This window comes from Anas acuta, chromosome Z (assembly GCF_963932015.1).
Source record: "Anas acuta chromosome Z, bAnaAcu1.1, whole genome shotgun sequence".
Classification (NCBI taxonomy): Eukaryota; Metazoa; Chordata; class Aves; order Anseriformes; family Anatidae; genus Anas; species Anas acuta.
In genome coordinates, this window is record NC_089017.1 from 14021012 (window position 1) to 14044193 (window position 23182).

Sequence of the window (23182 nt, forward strand, 5' to 3'; positions counted from 1 at the left end):
AACTTGGAAGGGACCCATAAGGATCATCAAGTCCAACTCCTGGCACCGCACAGGGCTACCCAAAAGTTTAGACCATGTGACTAAGTGCACAGTCCAATCTCTTCTTAAATTCAGACAGGCTTGGTGCAGTGACCATGTCCCTGGGGAGCCTGTTCCAGTGTGCAACCACCCTCTCGGTGAACTTCTTCCTGATGTCCAACCTAAACTTCCCCTGCCTCAGCTTAACACCATTCCCACGGGTCCTATCACTGGTGTTTACAGAGAATAGGTCACCTGCCTCTCCACTCTCCCTCGTGAGGAAGTTGCAGACTATGATGAGGTTCCTCCTCAGCCTCCTCTTCTCCAGGCTGAACAGGCCCAGTGCCCTCAGCCACTCCTCATAGGTCAATGTTTTATGTTTGTTATTTTTAATTGCTTTTACATTTTTACTTTTACTTATTATTTCTTGAATGAGGACTTCAAATCTGGATCAGACCAGAAAGCTGCAAGATAATTCAAATTTGAGCTAGATAAGTCTTACATGTCTATGTAGATATGGAAAGGATACAATAAAAAGATATTTCAATAGATGTAGTAAGTTATTGCCAGATGTACAAACATTCATATATTATTTAAACATACATATTATTAAAACAAAAAGCTCCTCTCCTTTCTTGTGCTCAGCTATTACTACTAAGAGCTATGGGGCACAGTGACAGTTGTTAAAGACAAAGCCCATCAGTGCTGTAGAAGTCTTTTGTCCAGACTAAAATTTTACAGTTAAAGACATGCATACCCAGCTGCATATATAACAGAGGATGATGCAGACTCCAAAATAGAAATTAATACATCAAGCATTTGCATGAATGCTGTGATAATGGAAGACACAGCTGATATATCATTACATAAAAATTACAAATATAACCCAAATAAAACAAAGGCATATGTATGCAGAGAGGTATATATGTCCTTTAGCTTATTACTGTATTATATAATGCCTCTGGGCATTATATAAAATTTGCCTATCTGTTTTGTTAGTAAATGTCTATAAATGTTCCAGATAAGTTCACTAAGTAATTGTCAAAGATTTTTAGGAGACAGTGCTGAAGCTAGGCTGATAAACCCATTTTTAAATCTGTTACATATGTTCACTTCTGAAAACTTTGACAATATTTATAATGCATCTAATATGTAAAAAGTATTGAACTATACAAAATTTAGTGGAAGTTTGTTAGCTACATTTAGTATTGGAATTTAAGTAGCAAAATTCCTCAAGTATTTTATAAAATTGCAGAATTCACGTATACATTTGCCTAACCTAACAGCAGTGTACTTATAGTGTTACCTTTCTACATTGACTTAATTTTAGTAATAAATAAAGGCAGACCTTTTTTATAGTCATAAACAGTATTCTATATAAGCTTATGCTATGCTACAAGACACTCATTACCTTACAGCAAACCATTTGTTCAGAGGCTGCTAACAATCAGCTTCTTAAAGGATTACTACTAATGCTTCAAAATATGACCCTATTTTCCTATGACTAAGAAGCAAATCTTATTAGCACAGGCACAGCACCAACTTTTATTAGGTCTATATGTCTTCCAGACCAGGATTTTATGGCATCCGGCCAGCTCACAGAGCATGGGCTTGCTCACATCTCTGCACGGAAATGTTTCCCTGAAGTGTTTATTCACACTATCTCCTTGAGAAAAGAAGCATATTTTACACCTTTCTGGGATCTTCTGAAGGCAGGCAGTCCCTCATGAAAATACACACAGGGTAGATTACAAGTTTCAAGAAGCGTTCTGAACTGAAAACTGGAATCTTCTGCTCATTTTGCCAGTGAAAAGAAGATCAACGCCTTTTTCCCTATCAGTCCACAAGAGGCCAACGATCTTTCTGATCAGACATCAAGGCGCTGCTGATGCATAACCCCAGGGTTGCCCTTGTACACCCTGACAGCTACACATTTCCAGCTGCAACCTCTTCCTGTTGCTAATCAGTTATATACAGCTGGAACACGCTTCTAGAGTCCACTCTCCTTGCACTGGTCACTGAGTAAGGACTACAAACTCCACCAGAGGTTGCGCAATAAAATTTTCTTTAAATTATTCCCAGAATTTCTCCAGATTGCTATGACAAATACTTGCAGTTGTGAGGTCAAGAAATCTCAAAAGAAATTCATGCTACTTCTTTTGGACTGCACTTGATTAAGAGTTGCTAGTTGGTATGTTGTTACCACTATTACCTGTGATTATACTAGCTAGTCTGTGTTCCAACAGTTTCTCGAGAGTGTCTGCTTTAATCTGTACTAAAACTAAATGCTGACATGATTTTGATAATGTACTTTTATAGCACATGACCCAAGATAGCCTTGACACAGGTGCTGTAACAACATACAAAATATCCAGATTTTGATTTCCATAAGCAACAAAAAATAGTAGCGAAAACTCAAAAACAGTATTTATTTCTTCTCACACTTCAGCTGCATTGCAAATATCTGTTTCTGAGTTAGAAAAAAGCCACTAAGAGGGTTATTTTCATAGGAGTACATGTTTGCATGTAACTGGAACACCTTGTTATTACTGTTCAGGAGACTTGGGTTCACTCCCTAAGGACCTTGACTACAAATACTGTTTAAACAGCGTAATTACAGATAAAACTAAAGGACACATGGGGAGACGTAAAAGGATTATTTTAAAATAACAGAGCAATAATCACATTTGTCAATTTTAAATTTAATATTAATACATTTATAGTTGTTCTTCTTCCGCTCTGGTGGAAGCTGCCTAAGCATATAGAATACAGCAGCCCTTGCACCTAGACTTTATAATCTAAAAGTCAAATGTAGAACAGATGGTTGCAAGAAGGAAGTATATGGGGGGATCAGGGTGGAAGGGAAGTATCGCAAACAACATGTGGGTCACAGTCCATAAAGACTGACAGTTTGCCACCTGCCAAGCCCTTCTCAATACACCTGAAATAACAAGCAGCTTTTGAGATGGAAACTGGACAATGCTTTAGCCACAGTTATGGCTGATCAGGAGCTTTTCTGGTCAGACTCATGGGATGAAGCATTAAAAGCGTCTCTGGAGGAACACAAAATTGGGCAACTGGGGCTGGCAACAGCTGCGGAACAGAGGTAGAAATTGGCCTTCTAAAAAAAAGGATGAGCGATAAATCAGGTGAAGCTAACTTTAAAAGAGCTCTGAAAGTACAAGATGTTATATTACTAGCCACAGATGAGTACCCAGGCACAGGCTGGACATGTGGCACAGGGCTGGATGCAGCACAGCAAAGGCTCTGTGGCTCCACAGGTCTTTCCTCTGAAATGCTAAAAAGAGCAGACAACTTTCAGTTCTTGTTTTCCCTGTTCTATGCCATGGGAAAACAGCTCATTTTTTCTTCAGTACCACAGTGAATGCAAGTTCATATATTCAGTTTTTGCATGGGGAAGCCCATATTGGAATCAATTCATTTTAGATGGGTAACCTCTCAAAAGGCAGGTGCTGCCTCTGCAATATCTCACCTAGACTCTGATCTGTATCATAAAAACAGACATGACCTGTTCAAGTGCCAAGGGCAAGTGATAACATATAACAGGATGACAAAAGTACTTCACCAAGATCTGTAATGCTGGACACAATCCTGGCTGGAAAGAGAAACTGATGGCAAAGTAGCACCAATGGAAGCTCACTCCGTACATGGGTAATAAGAAATGTTCCAATATTGCAGAAAATAAGCAGAACCCACAGCTCCATGCCTTCTGCAGCTGCTGTGTGAACAAAGCCCACCCTTCTGTTTCCAGCCTTTCCCCCTGGTAGGTCCACAAACAATGGTTAGGAGACAGCACTAGTACACAGAGCATGCTCCCCTGTAGCTCCTGCACAGGGCTTGTACAGATGCTCAGGGAATCAGATCACAGAAGTGAATCAGATGGAAGTTATCGAACCAACTCACTGTGCAGTTGCACAAACATGCTGATCGATACAAGGGGGAAACAGCGTGAGACAGGAGCACGGAGAACATTATGTGGCCAGCAGGACTGCTCAACACTGAGCTGCAGATGAAAAACCATGCTCACAGGGCTTCTCCAGGCCTTGCTGTTGACATTTGGTTTACTCCAATGCACCGCTCCTCTCACACCCACCACTGTATGGGAATAGCAGTCAGAAGACTCCTCCCCCGCATGTTTTAAACTTGGGGCAGTTATGCACGCCTCTTACCAGAATGGAAGCTGCAATTGTTTTGGATTTCTGACGACATAAAAGGAATGTTACTGTTTTTCTTACTTTTTTTTTTCCACCTCACCAAAGAGCGGTTCTTATGACCACTAGCTTCAGCAAGTTGTACTTTCCTAGCTTGTCAAGTTCTGTGCCTTCTCACAGAACACTGGTGGAAGTGACACGATAGTGTGTTGAGCCATTAAGCAGCAGTCTCCATCCGATCTCCATGAGATACCGATGTCAGAAGACATATTTTTGATGGAAATGTAGTGTTAGGTCAGAGGTTGGACTCGATGATCTTGAGGTCTCTTCCAACCCAGAAATTCTGTGATTCTGTGAAGAAGTACCCTCTATTTGCGACCAATCACAGAGGCTGAGAGCCATATACATATGTAAACTTCCCACTTAGTCCAGCAGACCAGTGAAATAATCACAAAACAGCTCTTCAGGAACATCAGTGCTTCATTAACATTTGCAAAGCACTTTGCAGGCATAGGTGAAAAGCTCCTGTACAGCTACAAACAGCAAGAAACATGCCAAGACATCTCTAGCCAAATAAAACTCCTAGAAAAACTATGTACAGACTTAGCTCCCATTGCAAATCTTTCCTGCCATACTAAATACATTCCTTCTGTGCAATTTCAATGCTCTTCTGCAGTGCAACAGTCGTGTTGAGGGCTGGGAATCCATGTAGGGCTGACCTCGATACCCAACTTAAACCCCAGAGAGGGCGTTTAGAAAAGCTGATTCAAATGCAGGCAGCAGTTTTTTCCTCCTTAACACAGGAAGCACAAACTGGAGAAGGCTGCAGATACTACTCTTTGCTGCTCTTATTGCTTCCTCTAATATAAATGAAGGGGTTATGGCCACAGGAAAAAGTCTTGAAAGTGGCACGGAGGCAGTAGTCCTCTGCATAAAAAGCTAACTGCATAAGTGACAGTGCCTTTAAAATGTGAAAACCACTGCTACGAAAAAATTTATTTCCTTCTTCCATATTGTAATATTTTATCAGGAAAACTCACTGAGAAGAATTTGCTTAGTTTTCTTTCTCCAGAACACTGCTAACCCACTCTTTAGTTGTTAAACTACTTTCAGAATTGTCTGTAAAACACAAGAAGCCTTCCTGGAGGAGAATTCCTTACTCCTTTTCGGAGGGGCATCACTATCACCTGACCTTGTTTCACAGGGACAGTCATCTCATTGCATTGGCACATAATCTGAACTTTGCCTCTGAGTAATCAAAACAGATGAACCAGTCTTTGGCCCACCTATTACTTAAAAATCTTTCTATGTTATTGCAGTTACCTTTCCAACTAAGATTTTAATGAAGCTGGACAAGAATCCTGGAAAGTACTGGAGGAAAAAAAATCTAAGCAATTACTGCAGGTAGGTACTTAAACCACTGTATCATGCTTACTCCATTTTGTATTTTTAAGATGGGAAGATACTAAGAATGTAGTTTCACATGGGTGAGTAGTACGTAACATTTTCAAAGGACAAAGGATCAGTGCAAAGACTAGGTATTGCATTAGTTCCCAATCCAGGTTTCCAACCTTGGGGATTTCCTAAATAAGTTCACGTTTCTCTACAAACTTTGAGTTGTTACACAAACCTACTACAGCAGCTCTCAGAAAATATGTTATCTAGAACTCATCATTGTTTTTCAGTACTCCACCAGAATCAGTTCTGTGCTCCAGATTCTCCTCTATTTTTTGTTTTAAAATAGGTAACTTTTTCCACAGCACCTTTGTCAGTCTTTCTGCCTCTTACGTGTAATTTGGCCATTTAATGCCAACATGACCACAAATAAGCCTGGGATTCTCCTCACGGCTTCATTCATAATGCATATGTAACTGATTGGCAGCCAGTGAAAAGTGTGTATAGGTGGTTTCTTATCAGATCACAAGAATGATTTGCATTTTCTGAAACTATTATAGTCCCTGGATCAATTTCAAGAGAAGCAGACAGGAAAAAAATAGTGTCACCTGGCAATATATATACAAATCAGAAACGTCGTGTGAAATTACTTACGTTGTTTTCTTGATTCTTGTTGTTTTGAAGGAGAGTGATGACACAATTGTGGATGAAGAAGGCAAGTGTCAGAACTCCCGTAAGCTGGGGGAACAGAATTCTAAACTCTAAGGAGGGGGAGAAAATAGTGTTAATAACTTGTTTCTGTGAATCAAACAATGCCAAAATTCAGAGGACATCTAATGTTGTGGAGTCTACTGGCAAAAACATGAACAGTCAAGTTGAAATGGGAAAATCTGTCTTTGAACATAGCCAACAAAATATTCAAAATGCATGAAGACAGTGGTTACTGTATAACATACTCTCCATGAAAGCTTCTCACATGTCCCTAACCATCAAAATTCATCAGGTAATCTAGGACTTACACATATAAACTTTTTTGCTTCTCAACATTGTAACTCCAAAGCATTTCTGAGGGGCGAATTGGTTTCACTGAAGCTGTATATATATTGGTCCCCAAAAAGGGAGATAGGCAGCAATCATATGTTCTGTGAGCATCCTCTGTTTATAGAAAGGCCATGATTAGCAAATCAGTTATGCTATCTGAGGAAAACTGACATCTGCAGATGCTTAGGATGTGCTTCTTTGCTTCTTCCAAAAGACGGCACAAAGAAAGGTAGAGCGACTTCTTCCCTTACCATACCCTTTTACAGCAGCTATGGTGCCCTTTTTTTTTTCTTTTCTTTTTTTGGTCTCCATGGAAATAGCATTGTTCTGCTTCTTTCCATGCTTGAATGTTAACATCCTCTAGAGTTTTTTCTGGAAGTGCTGCAACTGGTCTATGAATTTACCAATGCCACAACATTTATTATAAAATTTATTATAAAGCACCATTTATTATACAAGGGTATATGTACATATTAGAGTATTACAGTAATTGGAGATCGCTGAGCTAGCTCAGCTTTTGGAAAACATCCAATAATATAGCAAAACACTCATCAGAGGCTCACTAACCCTTATAGATCAAATCACACAGAGCTCCACGCAAACACATCTAAACCAGATTTCTCTAAATTGCTTTGAAGTCAGCCAGGTAAACACACCCCAGGCAATTAACAAAGGACTCATCCAGGTTGCCAGAATATGCCTTCCCCAGGGCTGGATTCACTGTATCTTCAATACCTACCTAGCATGATGTGTTATCAGTAGAATTCAGAGTGCAATCAAATTTTGGGCGTCTTTTCCAAAGCACTACTTGAACTTCAATAATAAAAATCAGACTGACGGATTCAGAATTTCTCTTAGTGCTGTGTTTTCCCCACTGCTACAACAACTAGTTTTAGCTGGACTTGAATGTATTTAGCTATATACTTTGTCTATTTTCTAGCCATACTAGCGACACTGCCAAAATAATCACACCACTGGGTGCTCCACTTTGTAGTGACCATCAACACACGTGATACTGTAATTCATTTTATACTAGGACTGATGAATAGATCTTTAGACCTGAACTTCAAGATGCTTAAAACCTGCTTTTTTAGACTTTGTTTGGTTTCTGGCTTACATGGGTTAGTGAACCATGGTTTGGTTGAATTTTCTCCAGCATAATAAAGAGTTTGTAAATACAAGTCTATTGCAAGTATTCAAGGGCTGTCTGTTGTGGCAGCTCAGGTTAAAATTCTGTTTTCAGAGAAAGCTCATATTGGGTTGCTCAGAGAGGTGTGTTGGCAGTGTAACCTACCTGTTATATACATATTGACCCCTGAAATTATTCACAGCAGTTCTCCTTGTCTAAATAAATCTTACACTGGAGCAAGATCAAACATTTTTGTCTGTATACTGACTTTGAGCAGCGCAAATTAGAGTATTATTTCTATTTACACGTAGCATTAGGAATAATGTCATACAAAATAAATCAGGTCATTAATGTAGACGCTAATCACCCAGTGCTTTAAAACCCAAATAGTTACATTACAGACAAAAGTAGTTTGTTAGTTCATAAAACACTGACTGGAAAGTAAATGCAGTGATGGAGGAAAACAGTACACACAGCACTGTTTTAGAAGTACCTACATCTGTTCATACCTATTTAAGTTCATATTTATGCTGCAGTAGTCAGAAGGATTCTTAGGGAATTAAGGAGATTAATAATTCATCCTCAAAGCATCTGCTCTGGCCTTGCACACAGGCATACTCGGCAAAAATTGCCTGGTTTTGAAGACTCAGCCAGAAAGGATGATCCTTTCTCCTCTTAGTGAGAAGACAAAGTTGAAGAAACTGTTCAGCACAGAATTTCACCTGTTTCTTGGCATTCAGATCTTTAAATAGGTCTCTAAATGCCTGGCTCAGATGAGAAAGGAATGATACTCAGCAGTTATGGAAAAATGAACAAACAGATCTGATGATAGTCAGGGACTGGGGGGACAGGGAAGGGGAGTACCGGGTTTTAAGCAGATATCTTGGCCAAAAATACATGGAATGCACTAGCTAAGCTGTTTATGCTGCTCATTATTGTGCCAGATCAATTTCAACTGCAGAGCTGAATTGACCCCAAGGGAATGGTAGAAGAACAAGAATAAGTAGCAGAAAGATTACTTCAACTATCATGTGAACACACTTAAACCAGTTGATTTTTATATGAAGAATTTTACTCAGTTAATTACACTCTGTATTTTACCCACTGAGCTGTTACTCATGTTGCCACAGTGCATTACCATCATTTCAAAGATTAGGTCAGATTCTACTAGAAATGTGGAACAACACTGGAGTTTCTTTTTTGATCCCCATGTTGTTCCAGCAATTCAAAACTCATTCTAATGTTTCAAATTATCCTTGTTATCTTCTGCAATCCTACATTCTTGGTTCTAACAACAGTTGGCATCTCATTTATAAAACTGTTGGCACAGAGTTTATTGTGACTGGGAAATTAAAAATGCAGAAATCCACTTTGTTAACATATTTTAACTATCTCACCTGGTACAAAAAACTCATCTTCTGTAAACCAGTTGTATTCTAGGTGGATTCCTAGGTGAGCAGCCTTTACAGTAACCAAAAGAATTAAGTAGATAACTGAAACCGTACCTAGAAAAGAGTAAACAAACATAATGAGACAATAGAAAGTATTTTTGTTGTATTTATTCTTGCTCCATCCAACTAGTTACCAGTAGTCTAAACTCTTACGGTTGCTATTCATTCTTAAAAACACTATAGTGTTCTAAATTTTCTTCTTCTTTCCCTCTACCTGTAAAAGAAAGAGAGCAATGCGCTTGCACCCAATGCAGGTTTTCAGTATGTGGTATGTTCTCCAGATACTGTACTAGTCAGAGAGGAAGAAGTATCCAGCAGTCACTGATGCTGTGTAGGTAGGGAGATCTCTAAACAGTAACAGATGAATTACAGTTTCATCTGTCAGGATTTTAATCTGCCATGGGACACAGCTGGCCACAGAAGCACAGCTATTACAATGTCCATTCGGTCCTCAACTGTGTAAACCAAATAGACCAGGGAGAGATAATTAATGCTTACTGCAGTTATCAACTTTACGCTGGGATCTCAAAGCTTGATAACAACATTTCATAATTACTGATTGAAACCTTGTCATGATCATAAACTTGGAGAACCTTGATCATAATGCAGGATTTGCGTTCCCTCTTTTTGGTCCAGTCATCCAGCAATACTCTAAGCAACTACAGACTCCAGACAAGATCACACATGGGTATAAATGTCTTGCTGTGTCTGCATGTGGGATGGAGAGCATATGATGCATTTAAAAGAGAGGGGCAGAAGAATGACAGAATGACTACTCTGAAGGAAATACTGAAGGAAACCATGCACCAGCAATTAAGACTACTGTGATGCAACCTCCAGGCTAATATTACTGCATTATCTCCAAGGCTGCAAAACAAATCCAAGGAAATCATCATTTGATTATACAGAGCATAGTCAAAGAATTAAGTAGAGAAAAGGTTCTGTACTTGAGGATCTGCTTAACAGCTAAAATATTCCATAGTTTCAAGACTTAGATTTCTGTAAGTGTGAAGATAAGTAAGAGTTTTCTATTGAGATTAATTTCAGTACTTCGAAAATAGCTTTCCAACTCTTGTCCTATAAAAACCAAAGAAAACCAACACCTTCTGCATTAGATAAGAATCACTGAAGTTATGAGAAAATTTATGCTTTAATCCTCATGTTAGTTCTCAAATAAAAAATAGCTGCCCATGATATGGTGCTTATTTTAAAAGCAGACACAATTATAGCTAGGTCTCACTTGATAAAATATTTTCTTACCCTTAATGTTGTATCACAGATTGACAGTCTATTTAAAAGCCTTATTTTCTACACAGAAGCACTACCACTTACTCAAGGTTCTGTGTTGTGTTTTCATGTAGCAGTTCTAGCAACAGCAGATCCAAGCTCTAATTGAGTCACACTGGAACAGAGGACAAATAAAGCCCTCAATTACATGTAATGGAGGTCCATTATCTCCTTTACAATACACATCCATCTTTTTCTAACTGTTCTATGCTCCACATGTTTTTCCCCCTGACTCTTCAGTATAGGCTTCCACTGTTTTCTATACATTTATATATATATGTATATATATATATGATATCTATCTATCTATCTATGTAAGTGGAGTAACTTCCACTGTTTTCTATATATTTTAGCCACAGTGAACCAGTGCTTTATCAGTATTTGTTACCTACCCAGCACGTTAAACTTTGCAAAGAAGGATGGAGACTTCAGATTTAGCAGGGGCAGAAGAATGGCAATCAGGTAAAATGGTACCGTTTGTGATTTGTTCCACCACTCCTCAAAGAGCTCAAAGCCTGTACTGTTGCCAGAAGAGAACACCATACTCCCGTTTTGTGGTGGGTGGTCACCAGCAGCGCTTGGGCAAATGACTGGAAAGGAAAAGAAAAATATCCCCAGATGAAAAGGATTTTACACGCATGGAATTTTCACAGCTAAGATCCCATAATTTCTGGAGTGTGTTTTACCCCCTGAGAATAGGATCACTCAAAAGTAATGTTCAACAACTCAGATCCTAACTTCTAGTTGTTTCTTTATTAGGGGTTCAGTGCTAAGATTTCACTTCTAGGCACCTTGTACTTTAGGCTGACAAATGCCACTGTTCTTTCAGGCGAGCACAACAGAGACATACATTTGTTTGAAGCCTGAATTGTAGCACAGGGTAAGCCTTCAGGGTCACATACCCTCCTCACCTGCATCCAGTGCCTGCAGGCACCTGCACAAATTGAGTCATAGCAGCACATCTCCTCATTTGGCTATATACTTAGCATTGTGATCTGTCCTTGCACACTGAAGTAAGATTAGATGAACCAATGCAAGAGCATCTGTCTACAGAAGAGCCTACATCAATGCATTGTGCCCTGGGAACACATGAACAGCGTGACAAGAAATCTACAACTACCAATGGCAGGTCTAAAACTCGTGTCCCAAAGCAAAACACCCCATCATCTTGGTGCCATGCCAGTTGCAAGTATGTCACAGCTGGAAAATACAGCAGAAGCAATTTAAGATGGACACCCATAATGCTGCCAAAAGGGAATGCCACAATTGTTACAGTGGCTGATCAATGGCAGCGCCTGGACAAGTGACTGAAACAAAACCAACCAATCAAAACATCCCCTGATGAAAATGTGCTTATTTGCTTTTTGTTAAAATCAGCAGTTCTTTCTAACACATGTCTACAGAGTTATGTGGTGAAATATGAACCTGTCTTATGCTCTTAATTTCTTCTTTCAAATCTTGGCATTCCATGAAACTTTAAATCCTCCCTCCCACACGGGCTTCATGCCTGTTCTATTGCAACGGCAAAGGTGTATTAAGTGTTTTATCAAGCTTATTGAGACCATTACGTTATTTCCAGTTTTCTTATTTGCTTTCTCTCCTTTGCTTGTAAGGGGATTGTTTCACAGACCTTGCAAAATGTTTTGTTCTTTGTCATTTCCCTGGTATCCCCAGACGCCCTGCCATGAGTAATTTCAGCATCCAGCAGCCCTTTATTTTGTGCAGCAGCTGCATTAAATCTTCTAGTCACTGGAGGATGCTGTGGAATACGGTTATCTACTTTGTCTCTAACTTACACCTCTGCTGCCTAAGAATGGGACAAAACAGCTGAAGCAGGTGAGAGCACAAGAGAAAGAACACAGCAGCAGCTACTGGTGCCTTGCTGGTAAGGACTGTAGGAGAAACGGGATTCAACTTTAGCTTAAATGCAAATCAACTGGTTTGTCTGACTCCAAACAGCTGCTCTCCAGAAACACTGCTACAGCTAGTGTGATGCATAGCTGTATGGCTAGTTGTGAAATGTTTCCCTATTCTCACAACTGCCTACGACAGAGAAAATTTTCTGCTTTATAACAAAGAACTACACATCCAGTTTCTACAGAAAGGCAAAAAGATCAGATACTGACAATGTCCAAGCTCCTGCCTTCACTGTACTTTATTTTCTGCCTACTTGAGAACTCTCAACAGCTCTTTCTTCAAACTTGACTGTAGTTTCTTGCCCTAGTTGTGCATGTCAGACTTTCCACAAAAAAACAAGTGGACACTCATGCAGTTAGACAGTTGTTTCTTTCTGTGTTCAGCAGTTAAAAAAAAATGCTTACAGCTTTTTTAAAATAAAAATGTTCTTGCAGAGCTAGTGAAGAGAAAAGACATCCCAGTCAATAATTTTCTACAGGATGCAGATCTGCTGTGCCCCAGTTTCAGGGTGCAAAAGTTAAAATTCCTTAAGGCAATGCCTCACTGTGCAACAGTTAAGAAGTTTTTAGGAGTACCTACCTGGGTATACACAAACTTGTAATTTGCTTTTTAAGTCTTGCCTCCCTCCTCCCCTGCTGTTTTGTTTTGTTTTAATTATTAACCTTTTTACCTGTGTGGTTATGTGTGGAAGTAAAAACCCCAGATGGAAAATACTAGTTTTTAAAAACAAAGCTATAACTTATGCTATACACTTTATAACTGGAACATGGTTAAAATCTACACATGAAAATGAGTAGAGTAGCCTTTAAACTCCCTCCTCCCCAAACCCGGAAGCACAGTACTAATAAATGTTTCTTACCTTTGTTACTTCCATTTGTGCCAGGAACAATATCTGTTACATTAATATCATGAACATAGTCTAAAAAGAAAAAAAAAAAAAGGGAAAATTCTATTATCAGTGTCTCAGTTTTGCTATCAGGCTCTTAGCTGTTGTCTTAAAAAAAACATTTGTTAAGGAAACATTTTTGAAAATGACATAGAGATGCAATACAACAATTAGTACTCCCTACCAACTCAGGTGGATATTTTAAAACTTCCTTTTAAAAGTGTTTTGAAGTAGCCCCTCACTGTACTACTTCTTTCTCAGCAGCCCTGTCCGTCTATGAAGTACCCTTGCATTCGCTCTCAGCTGTGAACTCCTGTTCCTCCAGCACACTTTTACATGTCCCAGCTCTTGCACAGTAAGTTAGTGAGAAGATGCAACTTGCAGTTTCCTTCAGAACAGAAAAAAAAAAAAAAAGATTCATACAACATACCCTTCACACCCTTAGTTTCCATACAATACAGCATGGAAAAAACTTCCCCTACTCATTTTGTTCTAATCTTTTTTTCAGAAGAGGCTCTGAGGGATGTTTTTTCCATATTGTATTTTATGTAAGGGCTTCTCTGGAAAAAGTTTCACCGTCTACAGTCACTTCTCATAGTATTTAGTTTCAAGAATACTTCTGTGCTACTATACTGCTCTGCCACATCAGATATTTTAAAGTTTCTGCAATTTGGCTAGTATGAGAGCGTTGGACAGTAGTTTTCTTTTATTTACATATATACACACATGCAAACAGAAAATGCCCATCAGCCTGGAAATTTAATTAGTGTCTCTCTGGTTAAAATTTGCTTCTGCTGCATGTGGGTGTATTGTGTACACAGAAAATCACTAGGGGAAGTAGGCCTCAAATTTTTAATGCAATTAAGAGCAGATTGTTTCTCATAACGAAAGCAAAAAGCCTTGTGGGAAGAAAATAATTTTATGTTTCTTCATTTTGATTTATGATGCCCTGAATCACTACTGAGTCTCATACTTATTGATATCAGTTCGGTGTACAAAACAAAGAGAAGATGTAATTAAAAACACTCCTCATCTCATCACTTCACCACTGTTTTGTGTTGCTACTTAAAGAAAGTAACTAGTGTGAAGCCATCAAAAGAAAAGACAATTCTTACAGAATTAGAGCACTTTAAAATTAGTTATAGATAGATAAATATTATGTTTCCTCTGTACATAAAAGTGTTTTAGAACTAACAATTGCATTTGTGGTTTTACTTCTATTTCATAAAACAAAAACAGAACAGAAAAATTGGTCACCGCTGTAAGAAGACAAAAAAAAAACAAAAAAAAAAAGCATATCATATTTGGCTTACTGTCCTTGCCTTCTATATGCAGTACCAATTTCTAGACCATCCTCCCTCAGGATATCCATTTGTTCATGTAAATTTTTGGAAAAGCCACCTGAATGTACTAGAATCAAATACAGCATCCTGCTTAGGACAGCTTAGAAACACATGGTGGGAAGATGCCATTGGATCAAACCTCCATCCTATTACCCATTCTACAGCTTAGTAACTGAATAGCCACAATGAAAGTTAAGACAAAAATCCAATGGTTAAGGTTGTCACAGAGCAAGCAACTTGAGCAAAAACACTATAACAAATATCTTTAAGCGATAAAACATGCCAGACTCATGGAATAGAAGATTTTATTATTATTATTTAGTTTAGAATAATTTAGGATTAAAATGTTAGCCTTGTTAAAGAAAAACAAACTCTACAATGGAATGGCCTTAAGAATATATGAATTAGGTCAGCAGTAATATAAACCAGTTATTAACCAATAAAGTAATGTGTGTCCTTCAGGGATGGTGGGAACTCTAATTAAACTCTGCTTAGGGGGAATAAGTATCTGTGCAGTTATTTGCCTCAAAAGAGATTTGTTAATTACCTTCAAAACAGAAACTCTTAAATCTTAGTTGTGCTATTCAACACCATGAGTCAGATTTTCAAAGCTCTCAATTCCATCATTTTATTCCCACAACTCTACATACCTAATTGATTGTATCCACAAAAGCTTGTGTGTCCGTGCATGTACAAGGGTGTAACTAACCCATGTTTTCTTTTGTAGCTATGCCAGAATAAAAATTTTCTTTCGCTGTTTTACAGATCATCATCCCTTCAGGGATGACTGCAGAAATGGTCTCTATGGTAGCACTGTAACTGCATTTGCTGAAATCTAGAATGAAACTAGATTTTCTTAGGTGGAGATCTTTTTCATTAACCTGGATCATTTCAGCATGCCATCATATGGCTCATCTGTCATATGGCTTTTCAAATAGTTAGAGTAGTGCAAACAAGGAGGGGGTGAAAATACAGAGTGGAAACATGCAAGCTGATTTGAGTCTGGAACTTTCAATTTTAAGCCCACCAACGAACACACATTATAGAAACTGTATCAGAAAGCCTGATTACTCACTTGGACGCCAGATAACTGGTACTTTGTCCTTCATTACAAGCACACTTCAAGAGAGATTGAGAGACTGGCTTTGAAACCATACCTGCTTATGCCCGTAACTCCACACACAGTTACTTATTTTCACTTGACTTTTCACAAAAACTAACAAAATCAAGATTAAGTAAACTGGACAATCCTTTCTCAGAATAAAGCAAGGTCTTGATCTTTAAATGAGACAGCTGTAAACATTAATCACACATTAATACTTACTGTATATAAACTTTCCTGTGTTGAACAGGAAGTTGGACATAAGCACCCAATAAACAACCATGGCTCCAACAAGCGATACCATAGAAAATAAGAGGCTTGTCCATTGACCAAAAGATCCAAAATAATACTTGCAAACATCTGGAAATTCCCAGTTTGAGGTATCTATTAAAGCTGAGGAAGATCAAAAAAGATACAAATTAAACGAAATGTTTTATTAGGGTCACTGGAATTATTCATTAAAAGACGTAACTTTTTCAGAATAGTCTGACAAATTCACAGTGCTTCTATGGGCTAAGAAGATTGCTATTAAATTGAAAGTATAACACTCATTAGGAAACACTGTTCTGCTTCAAACAGGCTACTACATTAATATTGCTTGTTCTACACAGGGCTGCCATACGACTATTCTGAGTACTTTCAGAAGCACTGGAATAAGACACAAAATGCATGCATGCATTTACAACTAAAGCTTTTTGGAGGAGTTACAGCAGAGTAGGCCAGACCATGAAGTGGTCCTAAACAATATCCTAAAATGAGCTGTCACAAGCTGAGTAGATGATCTTAACTGCCATTATTGAAGCAAATAAGGTGGTAGTTTATGCAAAAAAGCACTAAGTACAAGAGCTGCTAGATGATCTTTGAACAATAAAAGCACACTCAAAGTAGAACTGCTGTCAATGAGGCAATCATACATAAATTGCAACCAACACAGAATGCAGAGTACCACATGCATTCAGTTGTGCACATTTTAGAGACAGCAGTATTGCAGCTTTCAGATGGCTAAATGATGATAAGGACCTCATTCCATTCTAAGCAGAAACAGACTTGGAAAGTTGATTTTTATATACAAACATTAGGGTAGTACAGACATACAAGACATATGCAGCTACAGCCCATGTTGTTCCAGTGTAGAACACAATCAAAAATACAAGCAGAGAACCAGACAGTGTTTATGGAGAGGCAGGTGAGCCTCTAGTTCCACAAGTCCCTAAACAATAAATAAGCATCTGAAATTTTGCTTGCTAAGAGTTTGGGTTTGGTTATAAAACCTACGTCCCAAGGAACTGAAGAAAAATCTATTAAAAATACTTTACAGAGCTTAGATTCAGATTCCAAAAGGAGGGACATTCAAAGGAATAGCTTTTCATTGCTGGTCAGATCTAAGGAATAGCAGTGGTAGAGAAAAACTAAAAATCTATTAGATCTGTTTATTTCACACTTCATTTGCATTACGAAACTTGGCATTTCTTACGTATCATTTTCCGTGACTTCACTACTCTGTAACAGCAATAAAGTGTCAAAAGGCCCATCAGTAAGATAAGAATGATTCCAGAAGTAAATCCTGCCTGTTAAGAGGGAAAAATAGTTTATTATAATAGTTTAATAGTTTATATAACTATAAATAGTTTATATAACACTATAGAAAAACGAAGAGCAAGCCATGTTACCCAAAGCATTTTCATAACCATATGTTTTTCATAGCTTTACCTGTTTTATCCCCCATGGAATACTTAATATAGATGTACCCATCATTGTATTCCATATCACAAATCTAAGAAGAAAAGAAAAAAGCCAGTGAATGATTTTAAAAGAACTCATTCCATATTATCCTCTTAGATAAAATTGTTATGCATACTGTACAAAACATTCACAAAAATGCATTTTCTGGCTACTGTATGGGAAGGTGCTTAACATACATTGTCACTATACTGGAGTTTTTACCATAGCCATCTGTGCAACTGTCAACTCTAAAAGCAGTTCCTAATGGACTGTAGACGTAGATTTCATCTGGAGCTGGAAGTACGTGATCAGGAGCAATCTAACAAATGGATGAAAAATAACAATTATGAGTAGCACCAAAATAACTATTAACCAAAATACAGCAAGCCAACTGTTACAGAACAAAATATTTCCATTAAAGTGCATTTTTAAGGAAAAAAAAAATGTGGACCACATTATTTTTTCAGCCCACTAATAGAGATCTTTGGAATCTAACTATGTAACAGAAAAATAGTTTTTCTTCTGCAAAACATCTATAGCATACAGAGAGTGATAGCTTAATCACTGCTGCAGTCCACTCCTTAAATCCTCTCATAGACCAGTACACATCTGGACAGCCTGGACCTCTCTTCCAAAATTCATACCGTTCGTATCTTTTCTTGGATGGTAAAGGCATCACACAACAAGTTGATCACGACTTGTGATAACACAAGACCTTGTTAAGGCATTCATCTACTAGGTATTTACTTTAAAACAAGCTACAGAGTGATTCTCCCCCTTACATTTACTTGTGCTTCTTTTATAAAACTAGGATGTGGAAGAACCAACATGCTAGAGACCTCTCAGTTAATGTGACCCCGTGTTTTCCTTACCAATGCCCTGTCTGTAGGAGATGTGAGCCTGCTATAATAATGAATCCGCTTATTCATTGCTGAAGCTTCGTCAGTGACTCGTTGCATGTCATCGTTCACGCTGACTATGTTTGTAGGCTCCACATGAAATGGTCTAAAGGAGAGAAAAAAAAAACAACAAAACAAAACAGGAAGGAGATGAAAAACCTTAACAACCTTGTAATATGAGAGGCAACGTAATTCAGAGCACAGCTTAGGATCCCTCTGGATTGACCTGTCACTCACTGAAACAAAGCACATGCGAATCCATCACTGCCATGAGAGAAACTGCTATACATGAAAGAACCATGCCTTTATATTATCCATATTAAAATGGCGTCTTGCACGGTTCTACATGGCAAACTAACATCAAAATTCAGACCTAATATCCAGTGCATTAGTTCTCAACAATGAGTCACAGTAGAACTACATGTTAATAAGCTTGGCCAAGCTTATTAGTGTTTATAGCTTGTGTTGCCAGAACTAGTGATGAGGAATAGAGCTAGAAACAGAAGGCGTGAGAATTCAGAAATAGAAAGAAGACAGAGAAAAAGAGGAATGAGCAGTGCTAATGAGGACCAACTAAAAAAAAGGCTGGAAGTAATAACCTAGCCAAAAAATACTGTATAAAATTGTGTTTAATGGGGAAGGAACCAAGCCCAAATCAGCCAATACGATCATAATTATTTTTAAACCAAAGCAACCAGGAATGGAATTTGTCAGAGACACTGAACAGCAGATGTCCATTTTCAGCTCTGAATCACCTCAGGATTTCCTTTTAAATTCAATTAGATTAATTACAGAGAACAGGATTTTCACTCAGCAAGAGAAGTCCTACAGTTCAGAGATACACTCTCACAGAGATGTGCAGCATGCAGTGGTCTCCCTGCCCTCTTCTCTAGTTACATGTTAGACTGCAGGAATGGTCCTAGCCACTGAAGAAGGATGCAGCCTCATGCCCCAATTTTTTCTTTGCATACACATAGGTATGGAGCAAGCAGAGCGAAAGCTTTAGTTCCTCCTGCATTGCTCCTGAAGTTACAACACAGAGGTATATAACCTAATCAAAATACTGCAAAGATTGCAGGGGATAATGGTGACCTGCAAGCCTTGCTGCAGGTTTTTTCGGTTTTGTTTTTCCTTTCACCTTTTCATTCCCAAAGGCATATCAACATCATCCTGATCTTCCTCCAGGTTAAATGACTTAGAAACAAACAAACAAAACACCAAACCAGAACCCACAAAAGTAGGTATTTCAACATGTTTCATGCTATCAATGGCAAAAATCAAGTCAGCAATAAATCCAGCCATTTTATCTGTAATACCCCACCTATTTGAATTGACTGTTTGGAAGTATGCATTTCTGGCTCAAACTACTAAAGAACTTTGTCAGCCCCTCCTGCCACAGATCTCAGTAAAGTGACAAAGATCCCATTCTCCTTTCCTTTGAATCATTAAGCATTTGCACCATGACACTATCTTTTAGCTGGGAAAAAGACAAGAAGTACAGCTCTGAAAATCAGTTGTGATATCTCTGAAAGAGATGATGGTAGGTCCTCAACTTTTAGCATGACTTCATCCCTGTATGCTTCATAGGTATTGCAGGTATGAATAACGGGAAAAATACAAAATAACAGAAGCAGAAAACAAATAAAAATAAATTTATTCTCTACAAATTATAGTAAATAATTATTTCCTTTATCTTAGACATCACTAATTCTTACGTCTTCCTTCATCATGGAAAAAATTTCTTAGACTTGCTAAATCATTTCCGACATACTGAAATGAAAGTGAACAGTCTACATTTTGCTTCAAAGCAGGCCAACCCCTGGCAAAGATTTCTTTCAGCATGGTGATTGTTATATATGGAGTGGTAATTCATGTCGAGAAAATGGTTGATATTAATAAAGAAGGGGGAGATTTGGGAATGTGGCCATAGAGGTTGGAAAGCCCCGTGGTTGAGTTAACATTAGACTCTTAACGATGAGGCCATCGGGAATATAAAATAATTTAGAGGGAACAAAGAAGGGTGATTCAGGAGACTCCATGCAGTCTCCGGTTTCTTGTTCTCCAGCCATTAAGGCATGGAAGTTTCTGGATGCTCGCTGTTGTTGTTACATTCAAAGTTGTTTGGCCAATGGAAAGTTGTTTTGAAAAGAACTGCTGTGGAGAGAAGGGCATAAGAGGGGAGCCTGTCCTCAAGATAAAAAAGGCAACACGGTGAAGTTACATCAATAAAGAAGCAGGAAAAAGAAGAGGAACAGGTTGGCAGAATGGAGATCAGGACAGGAACAGGCACATTGATCGCCTCATGAAGATAGGTTCGGCTACACTCAGCAAACTGCTCAGAGAAGCTTGTACAGAAAGTCGCTGGAAACAGGCACACCGGAGCTGGAGAGAAGCTCGAGCTGAGAGAAGCAGACCCATGCACACAACTGCCTCTCGCTGGTAAGCAGTTACGCAGTATGGAGAGTCATACGTCCTTAGGAACAAAGACTGTCCTGGAAACCTTACAGCTTATTCTCCTTATTAACAATTGGACAGATTATGATCCTGAAATATGGGACCAAACTGAGGTCAAGGTGTGGGACTCTGCAACTAAAAACGACAAGGTTGCAGTGGGATTGCTCGGCACCAGGCGAGCAATCTCTGAGGCCTTAAAGAGCCGTGTGGGACCACAGTCAGACACGTGTGGTTTGCCAGACAGTTTGCCAGAAAGGAGCTGCGGGCTCCTTTACTGATCCGACTGCTATGCCATCGCCATGGGCCCCTCTGCTGCTACAGCCATCGAAGGCCTTTGCTGTTCTGCCCCCTGCTGACCTGGACGTGCCTTTTGACCCAGGCCCTATGGGCCCTGAAAAGTACGTAAGGCCTGAAGACCGAGTTGCTTGACAACTTAAAGTGAGACATATTGTTCAAAAGGCATGGAAAATGGAGACTGTTAAGTCATGGAACTTAAAGGATTGTTTGTTACCTTTCCTGATTGTACGTATGTATAGGCATACTCGGGTTTAGTATGTAAAGCAATGTGCTGTATATTTGGAATGTTTGATGTTCGTGTGTGCGTGTTGGTGGAGCGTAGACTCCCCGCACACCCAGCGCTGTTTACTTGCCTTTTATACCTTTTAGAAATATTTGTTTTATAAATATTACAAAATTCAGATTGAATTCAGACCTCATTCATAACAGTGATCAACAGCTGTTGACATGGCCATCAAAGAAAATTCTTCCAGACTGGAAGCCAGTGAGTGATTATTTTCTAAAGCAAGTTAAAGCCACAGAAAATTTTGAAGGTGAAACAACATAAAACATGAATATGACATTCTATTTTATGGTGAAAGCACTACTGTTTGTCAATAACCAAATATCAGGAAAAAAAAAGAAAAAGACATGTAGCAAAGATGTATCTGTCAGTAGGTAAGAAATTCTTTAGAGAAAGAGCATAGTCTGGATTGAACAAGCAATTTGGGATGCGATCTTCCTCTCTGACCTCCATTAGGAGTTGGTAGTGCTCTCTATAACTGGGCCACTTCCCAGCCCCAGTTATCTCCAGATCAAAGACTGGCTGTACTACAAACTCAGACATGTCTGGGAAGCTCTTGAAGATTACTGTGAGATTTTCAAGGCCCAAGGTAGGCAGGATACAAGCTGGGCTATACTTTGGGAAACTCTTTCTAGGGACCTTAAGTCTAGCACTCAAGCGGTCTGTACACGTACACTTCAGCAGCTGCAATAGATTCCTAGAAAACTTTCTGATTTATACATGCAATCACACTATGTCACTCATGTGGCAAAATGAATATGAAAAGGCTGAGGGACAATGCGATCTGGAGGAAAGGAAGAGGTTACATGACTGGAGGCTGTGACTATTAATGCAGAACAGTGCAAACAATTACAATGCACTGAGATAGACTACAGTATCCAATGAATTTATTATATCCACACCAACAAACACAATAATAACTTACATTTCAATAGCTAGCCTGAAAAACAATGCTCTTTTTAGCAGGACAAACACATCAGTAAAACACAGCTGTTTTCCACAACAGAATGAGTACAGACAAGAAGCAGGATCCCCTGCAGGAGGTCCACACCTCCCAAATATTAGCCCCTGCACATGTACTTCAGAAACCATCCCCAGCAAACCTGCAACTACACCCATCTGCTAGTTATTTCTCACACAAAGGAACACAGTTAATGAGAATCTAATGCTGGTCCATGAAAGAGAGGAGAGGGCTCTTGTCCAAACTTCCCCACAATATGATCTTTGGTAGCAATTCCTGCTAGCAAAGATAATGAAAAAAGGCACTCATAATTAAGACTGTTTCCAAATACTGTGCTGTGTAAACTTCCAGTGTTGGATTTTGAAGGTTGGGAAAGCACACAATAGGATTTTTTTTTTTTGGCAAGCCACATACAATCTTGCAACTACTAGGATGTCTAAGGGTGCTACATCTCATTTCTAGACATTTTCAGAAATGTATTTTGCAGAGCAATGAAGGAGTAGAGCAAATACCTACCTTACCCTGTCATTGAAATATTCTTAAACATCAAACAACTGTTTCTGGTCATCTGATCAAAAGCAGTTTTCTGAGTATTAAGCCCTTATAACATAATTTTTTATGTCAGTGTGTTTTTTAGCTCTACATGATGGTACTAATACCTTCAAATTAGGCAAACTTTTCATACCTGAACAAATAGGGAAAAAATATACAAAATAAAATAAAAACGCATTAGAGGATGCAACTTCTTTCTACTCCTCCAAAAAGACCAAAAGAATCTACTTCAGCTTATTACACTGATTTCTCTGACTACACAGTATCAAAAAT

At 38.7% G+C, this 23182-nt stretch overlaps 1 protein-coding gene across 6 annotated transcripts in view; it reads right to left on the reverse strand.

The window, feature by feature from the left end:
- Window positions 1-23182, reverse strand: part of SLC38A9 (solute carrier family 38 member 9) — a 48559-nt gene that overhangs the window by 12146 nt on the left and 13231 nt on the right. For all 6 annotated transcript variants that reach the window (XM_068666777.1, XM_068666781.1, XM_068666776.1 and 3 more), the window contains 9 exons: window positions 18336-18468; window positions 17661-17782; window positions 17452-17515; window positions 17216-17309; window positions 15964-16134; window positions 13270-13329; window positions 10886-11083; window positions 9153-9260; window positions 6240-6346 (listed from right to left, as the gene is read on the reverse strand). In XM_068666777.1, the coding sequence (XP_068522878.1) occupies window positions 6240-6346; window positions 9153-9260; window positions 10886-11083; window positions 13270-13329; window positions 15964-16134; window positions 17216-17309; window positions 17452-17515; window positions 17661-17782; window positions 18336-18468 (1057 nt within the window). The remainder of the gene's footprint in view (window positions 1-6239; window positions 6347-9152; window positions 9261-10885; window positions 11084-13269; window positions 13330-15963; window positions 16135-17215; window positions 17310-17451; window positions 17516-17660; window positions 17783-18335; window positions 18469-23182) is intronic.